The sequence below is a fragment of the Anabrus simplex genome, chromosome 3, assembly GCF_040414725.1.
Source record: "Anabrus simplex isolate iqAnaSimp1 chromosome 3, ASM4041472v1, whole genome shotgun sequence".
NCBI classification, from domain to species: domain Eukaryota; kingdom Metazoa; phylum Arthropoda; class Insecta; order Orthoptera; family Tettigoniidae; genus Anabrus; species Anabrus simplex.
Genome location: NC_090267.1, coordinates 137,369,285 through 137,382,860, shown reverse-complemented (window position 1 = coordinate 137,382,860; position 13,576 = coordinate 137,369,285). Strand labels below are relative to the sequence as shown.

Sequence of the window (13,576 nt, the reverse complement as noted above, 5' to 3'; positions counted from 1 at the left end):
CCCTTCACATAGGATTTGAGTTAGGAAAGGCATCCGGCCGTGTAACTGGGCTTAGGCCGACTCCTAGTTGTTGGTACAAGTCCAAGAAGAATACGACAGAGAGCAGGCTGATGTATGTTAAGTGAAAACAATGACAGAATGAACTAGAACTGCCATGAAAACCACTGGGCGAAGTAGAGGAACTCTATGATCTCAGAATCGTGCGATCGGCGTGGAACCTCTTCAGGAGACTTCGATATGCTAACGATGTTCTTTTTACGTGATAATCAAGTTCTATCGAAGCGAGGTGTGTCACAGTGGCTCGCTCCACGTGATGTCTTGCGAGTCTCGTGCCGGAGGAATGAAGTGTGTGCCGGCTGTTCCCGATCGATGTTGCATGTGGACACTCGGAAGTGAGGTACATTGATCCTCGCACAGAACAGCCCGTCGAGCTGATTACTGCCACGTCCCATCTTTTGAAAGTACACAGGCAGTTCTGTACGTTCGACTACACCCATTAGTACACTATGGGAATAAAAGTAGCACTACACTGTTATAAATAACTTTTCCACCGTTGGTCGTCAAAGACGTGAGTGTAAGGAGAACAGGGACATTCACCTTGGAACGAATCAGAAAGAATGAAAGAGGGAAAGAAAGAAAAAAGAAAACAGAAATAAAGAAACAAACAAACAATAATCTAGGAGACTTTAGTCCTTTGCTTCCGACTTTGATTATCTCACAAACATTCGGGTTACTAAACTGTAATGCCTTTGCTGTCAAGATGTAGTGTTTACAGTGCACTGTATCTTCTGGTATGGGCTAGAATAAAATTGTTACTTTCATTGACCTGTCTCAGTCTCTTCTTTGGCTTTGACAATATGAAAGTGACTGAGGTATGAGTGAAAATGCCATTCCTTATGCAGCCAGTTCCTGCTATGAATGGTGTGAAAATGTCGCTCATAGGGTCGGTTGGTGCAGGCATTTCAGTGGGCTTGGCAGACTGATGTGCAATAGCAACTTCCGGCTCGGTGAGGAAAGCAACGGGAAACTACCTCACTCCTCATTTCCCTAGTACGCCTCTTCAGTGACGCCTAGGCCATCTATGACAGCTAATGGTGAACCTGTTGAGGATCCAACCAGCCTTCGGGCTGAATACCCAACAACACTAAACTGTAAAATCAACCAGTGTTTCGTCCCAACTGACGAGCCCAACGTCGCACTGGCGCGAAGCATTGGTTGTTTTTACGATTGAGTAACCTCAAGTTTTTAATTTAGAACCCTATCCTATTTGATCTCTTCTGCTTCTTTCTGTTATCTTGACACCATTAAATGATACTCCAACCGTTGTTTACAAGGGAACCGACTGCTTCTCGCACCCTTTATCCAGTCTAATAGTCCAATAGTCTAATGAGGAGGGTTAGAGAGGACGCTATAGTTAAGTTACAGCGCGACTGGATCCTCAATTAAGATGATCATGGTTCGAATCTCGATCAATGCGCATGAGATATTTGAAATGAACAGTCACGTTTATGTGGTTCGAATTCCACGTAAAACTCGAAGTCATTTGGCTATAGGCCTACTCACGATAAAATTACAATTTAGCTTTCTTGCTTCCTTACCCGTCTAGAAGGTAACCTACCTATTTCCGTTATCGTCGTATGAGACTTTTTTTTTTTTGCTAGTTGCTTTACGTCGCACCGACACAGGTAGGTATTATGGCGACGATAGGACAGGGAAGGGTTAGGAGTGGGAAGGAAGCGGCCGTGGCCTCAATTAAGGTACAGCCCCAGCATTTGCCTGGTGTGAAAATGGGAAAGCCCGGAAAACCATTTTCAGGGCTGCCGACAGTGGGGTTCGAACCTACTATCTCCCGAATACTGGATACTGGCCGCACTTAAGCGACTGCAGCTATCGAGCTTGGTCGTATGAGACTAGTACCTACAGTGTAAATCAAAATTCCTGCCACAAATGTAGCTATGGCTCTATTAATTAAATGTTATGTTTGGGAGTTAGAAGGAACAGAAGAGCTGAATCACAGTTTTGGATGGAATTGCGGTCAATGCGCGTGGAATTTTTGAAATGCAAAGTCATATCCCTGCGGCTTGGATTCCACGTAAAAATTGAGGTCCCTTGACTATGATCACAGTATCAACAGTCACTTAAAACTACAAGTAAATATCTTATGTACAATTCAAATGTAAAATTAAATTTGACACATGTCAGGCATAATACATTTTATACACTCTCATACACAACTTCACGTTCCGACTTGGTTCATTAGACCTTATCTCAACTTTGTTCATCTGTTCGGACTAACAACCATTCCTATTACTTTCATTTTTTGATTCCAGTTTACCGAGCGAGTTGGCTAAGCGGTTCGGTTCGCATAGATGCGAGCTTGCACTCAAGAGAAGGTGGGTTTTAATATCACCGCCGGCAGCTCTGAATAGTTTTCCGCGGTTTCCCATTTCCCCACCAAATAATACTGGGACTGTATCTTAACTAAGGCCATGACGGTTACCTCTTCAATCCTATCCATTTCCTCTCCTTGCGACACCGAAAACTTCAATTGTTAGTGAGACATTAAATCATTAGCAAAACAAATCCAGTTAATTCATACGAAGTGTCAAGTCCAGCTGGCTCTCATCCGCATATTATTATTATTATTATTATTATTATTATTATTATTATAGACTGTTATGCCTTTCAACGTTCTGTCTGCAAAACCTCTGTGAATGAAAATTCCCTTGATTCGGGGACAGGGTGTTTGTGCTGGACCCGACATCCCTGCAGCTCACCACACTATCCTCCCCCACGATAACAAGCAGGTTCCCATACACGGCAGATGCCACCCACCATCGTAGGAGGGTCTGCCTTACAAGTGCTGTACACGGCTAGCAATAGACACACGAAATTATTAATATTGTATTTAAATCATTAAAAACTGAGTCCAACCATCTTCGTCTAAGTCATCCTCTCCTTCTCTTACCCTCGATGGTCGAGCACATTATTCTATTAACCAACCGATCCTCATTAATCCATTTCACATAACCCCACCACCCAAGCTGGCTTATGCGTACAGAATCGGCCATCGAGATCATTTCTAAGACTTTATCTCTTCATTCCCAATATCCTCCTGTCATTGATCCTACCTGGTAATAATAATAATACTAATAATATGGGTTAGAAGCCACTTTATATCACCATCGTATTAAGAGAAGTCGATGGATACGAAAAAGTCATGTGGCCCAGATCACATTCCAGGAATTGTGTTACGTGAGTGTGCTGAGGAGCTGGCAACCCCCACTAGCCACGATGATCAACTGGTATCTTCGTACAGGCAATTTCCCGTCCGAATGGAAGAAAGGATATGTTATTCCAGTCTTCAAGGTAGGTGACATATCTTTATTCATCAATTCCTGACCAGTTGATGATGATGATGATGATGATGATGATGATGATGATGCTTGTTGTTTTAAGGGGCCTAACATCGAAGGTCATCGGCCCCTAATGTAACGTGATGGACGACATGATACAAGATATTTAAAATTTTAAAAATGTATCCACTGACAAGAGTTAAAAATATGGTGATAAAAAATGAGTATGAGATTAAAACAGCAGTGGATCTAATTCGCAATGCCTTCTTTTCTAATAAAATAAGAGAAAATACAGGGAGAAAAGGAATAAGGCATTGCCTGGTAGTGCATATATATATTTCATTTACATTAGACGTTAAAATCACACATTAAAATACGCAACACAAACTAAAATGAAGTCAATGGGATAAAAGCGCAATTGAAACAAATACACGAGGACAAAGGACTTCACTAGACACGCTAAAACAGACCACTATCCCTCATAAAGCGGATGACGAGGTCTGCTGACTGCTCGTCATCTCGCAAGATAAGGGAGATGGTACCCGGAAGGTTAAGACTACGGCGAAGATCGACCAGGTCCATACACTCCGTAAGGATATGTACCACAGTAAGATGGTCACCGCAGGTACACACCGGAGGGGGTTCTCCTTTCAAAAGATGCGAGTGAGTTACGATACCGTGGCCGATCCGAAGACGACATAATACCACGGCTTCCCTCCGTGAAGCCCGAAGGGAAGTCGTCCATACCTTCGTTGTTCCTTTTATCGCTCTCAGCTTATTGGGAAGTGGAATGGCAATTCCTGACCAGTAGTTCTTCTTTCACTCATTTTCAAAGTAGCGGAAAGAGTCGTGTACAAAACCTTATACTGTGCAGTCAGGAGTTTAATTAATATTAACCAGCATAGTTTCGTCTAGAAACACTCAACAACCTCTAATTTTGCTGTGTATTCCCACTTCACATATATCGCACTGGACAACTGCACGCAGGTTGATGCATGGACATTTCCAAAGCTTTCGACTCTGTGCAGCATAATGTTCTTCGGACTAAGTTGTCAGCTTACGGCATTCATGGAAGCTTGCTGGTTTAAATGCTATCTTTACGACAGGTATCATTTCTCGTTCTTATCAGCCTATGTCTGGAGTTCCACAAGGTTCATTACTGGGACCTTTGTGTTTCCTTCGATTTGTTAATGATCTGCCATCACAAATCCGTTCGAGCAGCTACCTGCTCTATACTGATGATCTTAAATTCTACAGGGTAACTGAAAATATGATTGACTATGAATTGTTATGTCTGATATAAATAATAGTAGTGATTGTGTGAAAAAAGTGGCATTTAACCCTAAATATTTCAAAGTGCAGTGCAATAACCTTCCACGAGAAAATGCCAAGTTGCAAATGAGAATTCACAGCCTGTTTCCAGTCATTCGACCGGGTCAGGAATGTAATGAATGAAGCCCCCATCTAGCGGCGCAAGAGCTTGTTATGTCTTGACCTACCAAGACGATCCCTGCCCAGCCAGAAGGCCTGCGGATACTGGAGTGCCACATGGTCAACGTGAACCCATCCTCAGCTGTATTGCTTATTGAAAGAGATCGGACCCACTGCCCCTCGTATCAAACTGCTCCCCAGATGGTCTCCCTACGGAGCGAGTTGGCTATGCGGTTTGAGTCGCGTAGCTATGAGCATAATGCTCTTCGGACTAAGTTGTCAGCTTACGGCATTCATGGAAGCTTGCTTGAATGGTTTAAATGCTATCTTTACGACAGGTATCATTTCTCGTTCTTATCAGCCTATGTCTGGAGTTCCACAAGGTCCATTACTGGGACCTTTGTGTCGGGAGATAGTGGGTTCGAACCCCACTGTCGGCAGCCCTGAAGATGATTTTTCATCGCCATATGACCCATCTGAGTTGAAGCGTCGTAAAACAAATAGCAAATTCCCTATTCCAGCACTCAGATCAGAATTAAATTGCTGGACTGACCAGGAATCGATCTCAGGGCCTCTAGGAATGATACATACTACCTCTACGTCGTGGGGATGGCTTGTCCCGTAAGTCTATTCACGTAGATCTCTTGCATTTAAGCACTTTTAAGAGCAACCGAATTTAACAAAGTTATATTTCAAAACCTTGACCATACAGGGCGAATGGCCGGGCTGAGTAGCTCAGACGGTTAAGGCGCTGGCCTTCTAAACCCAACTTGGCAGGTTCGATCCTGGCTCAGTCCGGTGGTATTTGAAGGTGCTCAAATACGACAGCCTCGTGTCGGTAGATTTACTGGCACGTAAAAGAACTCCTGCGGCACTAAATACCGGCACCTCGGCGTCTCCGAAGACCGTAGAAGTAGTTAGTGGGACGTAAAGCAAATATTATTATTATTATTATTATTATTATTATTATTATTATTATTATTATTAACAGGACGAATGCGCCATCTGCTCTACCGGTACAGAAAATAAGAGAGAAAAAGTGGTGCTTTCAGCTTCAATGATGCCCAAACGTCGAACACTGTAAAGATGGTGACAACACAATAATTCTTTACATCGCTCTTTTTGCGTTTCCTCCAACTCAACTTCCTTCCCCTTCTTGAGACATACTGGTACAGAGCATTTAATTTCACTCGTAGCGGTAGAGCTTTAATACTACCTCAAGCCAGTGACAGACTGCTACTCCCATGTCTCAAGACCTTGCACGGAACATTAATTATTTCAAACTTGTGGAAGGCGTGGTATCCACCTTGCCGGGAGCATGCTCTCGCTAGTACTGCTAGCTCAGATTCCAAGTTCTATTCAGGCATTTGATTTGAGAGAACTCTTACAATATGTGACTACAATGGATTATAAAACGGTCTGTTTTACCTTGCCCATCTTCTTTCTTTCTTTCTTAATCTGTTTACCCTCCAGGGTCGGTTTTTCCCTCGGACTCAGCGAGGGATCCCACCTCTACCGCCTCAAGGGCAGTGTCTTGGAGCTTCAGACTCTGGGTCGGGGGATACAACTGGGGAGTATGACCAGTACCTCGCCCAGGCGGCCTCACGTGCTATGCTGCACAGGGGCCTTGCGGGGGGGGGAAGAGATTGGAATGGATAGACAAGGAAGAGGGAAGGAAGCGGCCGTGGCCTTAAGTTAGGTACCATCCTGGCATTTGCCTGGAGTAGAAGTGGGAAACCACGCAAAACCACTTCCAGGATGGCTGAGGTGGGAATCGAACCCCCCTCTACTCAGTTGACCTCCCGAGGCTGAGTGGACCCCGTTCCAGCCCTCGTACCACTTTTCAAAATTTCGTGGCAGAGCCGGGAATCGAACCCGGGCCTCCGGAGGTGGCAACTAATCACACTAACCACTACACAACAGTGGCAGACCTGCCTATCTTACAATCCATAAATATGTAATTATGTGGACGTAAGCCAGTAGTGATGGGACATTCGATTCATTTTACTGAATCGATTCATTTGATTCCGTTCACGTTACTGAATCGATACAGTGATCCGATTCACGGCTCATTGGTCACCGCTCCTACTGCATCTGTGTAGTATGTGCTGGTAAGACAGCAACAACAGCATTCAGTGCTCGCAGCTGCCATCTGGTCTTCATACTATGAACTCCTTTGTTAGAAAAAAATGCTAGTCAGTCTAATACATCGAAAGTTTCCGGCGACGTAGGGTGGGAAAGGTTAGGATTAGGAAGGTAGCAGCCATGGCAGTGTATCGATTCATTCAAGTGTCCGAGTGAATCGATTCACAGGAACGGCGAGCTCACGGTACACGATTCAGCTTACTCCCAGCGAACGGTGCTGAGTGGCGCACTCACTGGACGTTGACGGGGAGCCGTGCCTCCGCTGCAGCGACAGTGAATCATGGCACATCGAAAGAATCGTGAACGAGCGCGGCTCAGTGAGACACAAGATACACACGGTTCCTTATCGGCTCACTGGACACGCGGAGAGCCGAGCTTCCGCTGCAGCGAGACATACAGTGAGCCATGGCACACCGAAAGAATCGTGAACGAGCACAGCTCAGTGAGACACAAGATACACGGCTCCTTATCGGCACACTGGACAGTTGGACACTGGCGGAGAGCCGAGCTTCCGCTGCAGCGAGATATACAGTGAGCCATGGTACAGTACACTGAAAGAATCGTATGCTATAATGGATTCTTGAGCTTAGCTCATTTGAAAAAATACCCATTTGCATTCACTGTCCTCTTCTTACGGGGAGATTTAAATAATAGATGGATTTATTTGCAGTGTTAAAAAGGTAATCAAAACATAATTCTGAAGTAGCTAGTAAGTAGGTAGGCTATTAGGTTATACTATTTATTAGTTTAATGAATCTTAGTATTATAACTTAGTTGACATTTGACAATGAAACTCGACTCAAGCCTGCCCTATGACTATGAGTCATGCTCATGACCACTCAAAAGTACATGTTTTATATTGGGAAGAACGGCTCAGTATTCTCTCAATTCATATGTCACATCGTTGCACAAGACTTCAATCATATGTGGACAGACGCAATAACTTAACCCTCTACTGCCCAATGTGACTTTGAAGTCACACATCATTCTGTACACATTTTCTACTGTTAGAATGCAATTGAGCCACTACTTCCCAGTGTAACTTTCAAGTTACAGTATGGCTGTGTGATTTTCAACTGTTTATAGTTTAATAGTTATATGCATAAGCCACCAGGAAGCGCCAAATGTATGGTTGGGAGCATTTCCCAGGCACATGGCGGATAGCTAGTTTTACAATTATGTTTTGTGTTATTACTAACAAATTATATGCATAAAAATATAGAAACCAAAGGTAAGCATCTTGAATATTTTATGAGACTGTTATTTCATAAATGAGTTAATTTTCACATATCAGAACATTACTGCCCAGTGTGACCTGGAAGTCACAAACCTAATTTTTGAAAATAAAAAATGAAAATTCAATAAAAACTGCATTTATGTGTAGTTTACAACATATTTATTTAGTATATGGCAGAGAAAATTTTTTTAAACACAACAAAATAATTTGGGCAGTAGAGGGTTAACCAACAGTATGTTGAATCAGAAAACCAGCGGGCTACTGTACATCTCGGGTAGCCTATACAAAATATGACGATTTAAAAAATCCTCAGCTGATAGAAAAATACATATTTTCAAAAATGACTGAGCGAGTTGTCGTATGGTTAGTATCGCGTAGCTATGCGCTTGCATTCGGGGGATGGTGGGTTCGAATTCCACCGTCGGCAGCCGTTAAGATGGTTTTACGTAGTTTCCCCATTTTCACACCAGGCAAATGCTGGGGCTGTACCTTAATTAAGGCCACGGCCGCTTCCTTCCAACTCCTAGACCTTTCCTATCCCATCGTCGCCATAAGACCTATCTGTGTCGGTGCGACGTAAAGCCCCTAGAAAAAAAAAAAACTCTTCTGGTTAACATAAAACTTGCTAGTCTTTTAGTTTTGAGTTTAGTCCTTTAGAATCTTTAGAGGAGAGAACTTTTCTACCTCAACACTCACATGTGTTTTTATTGTTGTTAATCAAGATCAATATCTTTTAATTCTGCAAATTTTCCAGAGTTTTTATTTTTTTGTTTGCACATGCGTGTAATGTGGAGCCTCCGTAGCTCAGGCGGCAGCGAATCAGCCTCTCACCGCTGGGTTCCGTGGTTCAAATCCCGGTAACTCCATGTGAGATTTGTGCTGGACAAAGCGGAGGCGGGACAGGTTTTTCTCCGGGTACTTCGGTTTTCCCTGTCATCTTTCATTCCAGCAACAATCTCCACTATCACTTCATTTCACCTGTCAGTCATTAATCATTGCCCCAGAGGAGTGCGACAGGCTTCGCAGCAGGCACAATTCACATCCTCGTCCTCATCCCTGACCCGGTCACTGACTGGAAAACAGGTTGTAGGTTTTCATTAATATACATGTAATATTTTAGCGTCTACTGAAGTTGGCCTTTAGATAGGCTGAAACATGTTTAGATATTACCCCATCTAATATGGATGGATTTTTGTATTGAAAAGGAGGACAGTATAAACCTTGTTTGTTTGTAAAGTGATAGCCGTCAATACGGAATCGGATTTATAACATACAATAACACTGTCTCGTTCAAAAACCTGCGGTCAGCAATCAAAAACCTTTAATATTCGTTCATAAAATAAAGAAATTATATTAAACCATACCAGTTGATATGGTGGGAAAGATTGTAAAATTCTGTAGAGAGCCACAAGACCTGGGGGTAGACATCGAACAAATTTCATGTTCATCGGTAATACCAACGAACTGTTCATCTGCAAACGCTGTGGTATAGAGGTTATTTATATACACAGGAAGTGTTCAAACGCCACAGTAGCACGAACTTTCTTCTTCCCTTTCTGTTCGACCTCTGAAATTCCCTATCACCACTGCAACCTTTCTTCTCTAAACTCAAGAAATATTTAGAGTTGTGATAAAGAACTGCGTATTTCATCCTGGTACTGAATTCGAAAGTTCAGTAAGTTGGACATATGAGCTATGAGTAGAGCCCTGCACGGTTGCGGATATCCACGGATTTATCCGCGGATATCCGCGAAGTTAGTTTCTCGGCGGATATCAACTGTATGACAGAGCGGATAATTTTGCTGACAATTTCCAAATAATGAAGTTATTGACTTTCACTCAGCTATCATTTTATTTTTGCCTGTGGTTAGGCGACCCTTGACAATGGTATCGTAGAATGGTGATATACAAAGAGCCTTGAGACCATAAAGCCGTAATCTGATCTGAGCTTAACTGGCTTCTGTCTGCAATCAGTGGAAGGAAGAAACAAAGGTTCCAAAACAGAACCGCTCAATACGTCGGTACTTGTCGCGAGAGGAAATCCCTAATAGACATGTCATTGTAAGCGGTCTGGTGCTAGGAATCAGGTCTACTGTATTATGTTAACAGATATATATGTTTCAATACCTTCGTTGTAATATAGTTCAATATTTACAATATCCGCAGATGCGGGTGCGGATGAAGGAAGGCGGATGCGGAGCGGATGTGGATGTGGATAATATTTTGTATATTCGCGCAGGGATCTAGCTATGGATACTATGTCATCTGCAATCAAGGTCATTGGCTCCATCCGATAATCTATACCGTTGGTTGAGGAAAACGTTAAATGTTGTTTGCCACGGTTTCATTTCGCTTTATTGACGAAGACAAATGGAAAGGAGCTCTCTATCGAAAAAAACAGGCAAAGTTGCAAGCACGGAATAACTATTACTATGACCTCAATCCCTTCCTTAAAACCAGGAGTCTGTTGCGGAGCTTCAACTTAACAAACAGTATGTAAAACGCTTATCCAGCCAGTAATGCTATGCAGATGAGCTATATACGAAACAAAATCTCAGCAGACGGATGTTATTTGAAAGGAAGATGTTGCGTAAGATCTTTATATGATTTTTCACGAGAGTTTAATCCTGATGTAAACAAGGCATGTCCACGCCTCAGCCAAAGAAAGAGTTGTGATTCGCTGAGCGTGTAGAATCGACCTCCGCTCAGTCAACGTCTCGTGTTCGGACATACAGTGCTGCGCATATGACCTAAAATAGACGAGGAACAGTTTTTGAGCGGTGTGAAACTAAACGGAGGGGTTTGAAGGGACATCTACTGCTGAAGATTAGGGCCTACGTTATTTATTTATTTATTTATTTATTTATTTATTTATTTATTTATTTATTTATTTATTTATTTCTGAATATGAAAGAAAGCTATCGTAGGCTAGAGCACAAAATTACACACGTAGGAAGGTTTATCTTAGGACAGCTGTTTGAAATGTCCGCCCGGTAGACTGTAACCTAATAGAATACCAACTTTCGAATAGAAATGTATATCTCTTATCTTGTAGAGTTCCTATCCTGATAGAGCATATAGCATGATTGGACATGTCAGACGGAACTGTTGATAATTCTGTAACAACATCTATCGAAAAGAAACAACTCAAAAAGACAATACAATATCCTCCCTATCCATTAATTCCTTTTTCGGAATGTACCACCTACTTTACGCAAAGATTAGACAGTGTGAATAAAGATAAAACTTTACCCACCTTCAGTTTAACTACATTGTACAGACTTTTAAAGGACATAGGGTTCCAGTTTGTTAAAAGAGAACGTAAACCTGTGTTAATGAATTTTCCTTCTAATACCAGTTTTGACGATATCGTCGTACTTCTCGACTCTTTGAGGTCGTTTGCATTCCTTTCCCGGCGTTGTTAATTTCCCTGTCTTTCTAAACTCTATCCGCATGTTATGAACCGAACTAGCCGACACACCACACAACTCTGCACTTAGTTTCTCTACATCTTTTACGGCTAAACCTGGATTCTGTTCACTTATTTTATTAAAAGCATTCACAACGCACTGCCTATGGACACTTCTGAGCGGTTTTCCTCTTTTGTGCTTCACTACACGCGATGGTCCTACCTCTTGCTCCATTTCTCTCACTGTGAATACTGACACTGACAGCTGCTGCAAGATGCAACACCTTATCTCCACACTGTACAGCTTGGGACTTTCCCTCGCTATGAGAAGACTTCCTGCATTACACCACGCCTTCTGCCTTCATATCTCATTATTTAATCACTGTTTTATTTAAAAAACATATAGATATATACCGGTATATATGACAACCATATGTTAATTTGATTACGTACTCTTTCAGACTATCTAAATGTAATAAACTAAGATAAAATTCAATTAATGCGACGTACTAATTTCCTTCGAGTTCCCATACAGTCGAGTTAATGCGACGGTTGCTTCTCCAATCAACTACGTCTCTGTCCACGTGCAAAGCCAAGGTGCTCCGCCTATTTGTTTACATCAGGATTAAACTCTCGTGAAAAATCATATAGACCAATACACGGCGAAGGGTCCGTTACAGTAAAGCGTTAAATGATATGCACTGATATCCGAATGTCGTAGCTATAATTAAAGTAGGCAGAGAAAGTCGATGGAATGTAGGATATTCGACGGCCAGAAATACAGCAACTCACAGCACCAGTGAAATAGGCCTGCAGGAACAAGAAAGTGATACATTAACGGTGTATGCAAAGATTTTCACTGAAACAGAAGACGGATGACTGAAATGCCGGGGACAATTTGAAGCGGAGACAATTTCCCATGACAGTATGTGGTCCTTTGTAAAGCAAGTAAGTGAATGACGACAAAATGTGAAGCAGTGTGAAAGAGTACATTTCTTTTAACCACGCTTCTCTCAGTACCGTTAGTACGGTAATCAGAGGAGTTCATGTCTGAAGCATACTACAAGATTAACAATATTAAAGGCGTGCTTTTGTTAAACCAAAATATTAAAATAAAAGAAAGAATCAAACATACAACTTGGCCCAATAGATATTAGAAGGGAGCGATAACCGCCAGACCTCACAATGGCTTTTGTAACATTCGGAGAAAGGAAAAACCAGCAAAGTAAATTTAGGAAGAGTATATCATATGATTGCCTTTTCCGTTTAAATTATCACTCAGTATCTGTGGGTTTCTTTCTCAGCATTACTGATTGACTGTCAATTTATAAATTAATGTCAATTTGTAACCAATCGATGGTCATCAGTTAATCAATCAAATTTCTCTCCTGCCGCTCAAAGGGACATACAGTATATAAGTTTAACTTACCTCTTGCCGGACTTGAGCAGACTCTCTGTAACGTGCTCCTCCATTTTCACAAAGTGATGATACGGTACGATTTAAAGGGTTAAAAAGTTCCTGCAGTAAGACAGTTCAAAAGAAGTAAGGATATTCAAATCCTGATCAGAGTCTAGCGACGTTGAGTTTTACACTTGATTCGATTTACGCAGATGAAAGTTAACGAATGTACAATCTGAAGCTCTACGAACAACTCGAGATCTTACAGAGCACTGTAGAGAAGATTATTTGATCTAATCAGCAACACCTACTGTACTGAAGTTCTCTTATCTCTCTAATCACTGTCTCTGGCCATCCTGGGTCATTAACAAAGTCATTTCAAGATTAAGCAGGCCAGACTTGCAGCCAATACATATTATCACATATTACGTAAGTTCTCAGATATAATACATGCATGCTACCTACGTGGGTCTGAAGCTTTCGTGGAAGAGAGCACTTTATCATACAATAGCGTCTAACAAAGACCCATCACGATTAGATGCACACCTCGGGGTATTAAGTTTCGAATCCAAACGCTCTCAGCAGCAATTCTGGGTCTG

General features: G+C 42.1%; 1 protein-coding gene across 1 annotated transcript in view; it reads right to left on the bottom strand.

Moving 5' to 3' along the window:
• The window catches only part of ZnT77C (Zinc transporter 77C), a 326,268-nt gene extending 313,120 nt beyond the window's left edge, over positions 1-13,148 (bottom strand). Inside the window, exon 1 of the mRNA XM_068227024.1 lies at positions 13,008-13,148. Within this exon, the coding sequence (XP_068083125.1) occupies positions 13,008-13,051 (44 nt within the window). The 5' untranslated portion in view covers positions 13,052-13,148. The remainder of the gene's footprint in view (positions 1-13,007) is intronic.
• Positions 13,149-13,576: the final 428 nt, after the last annotated feature.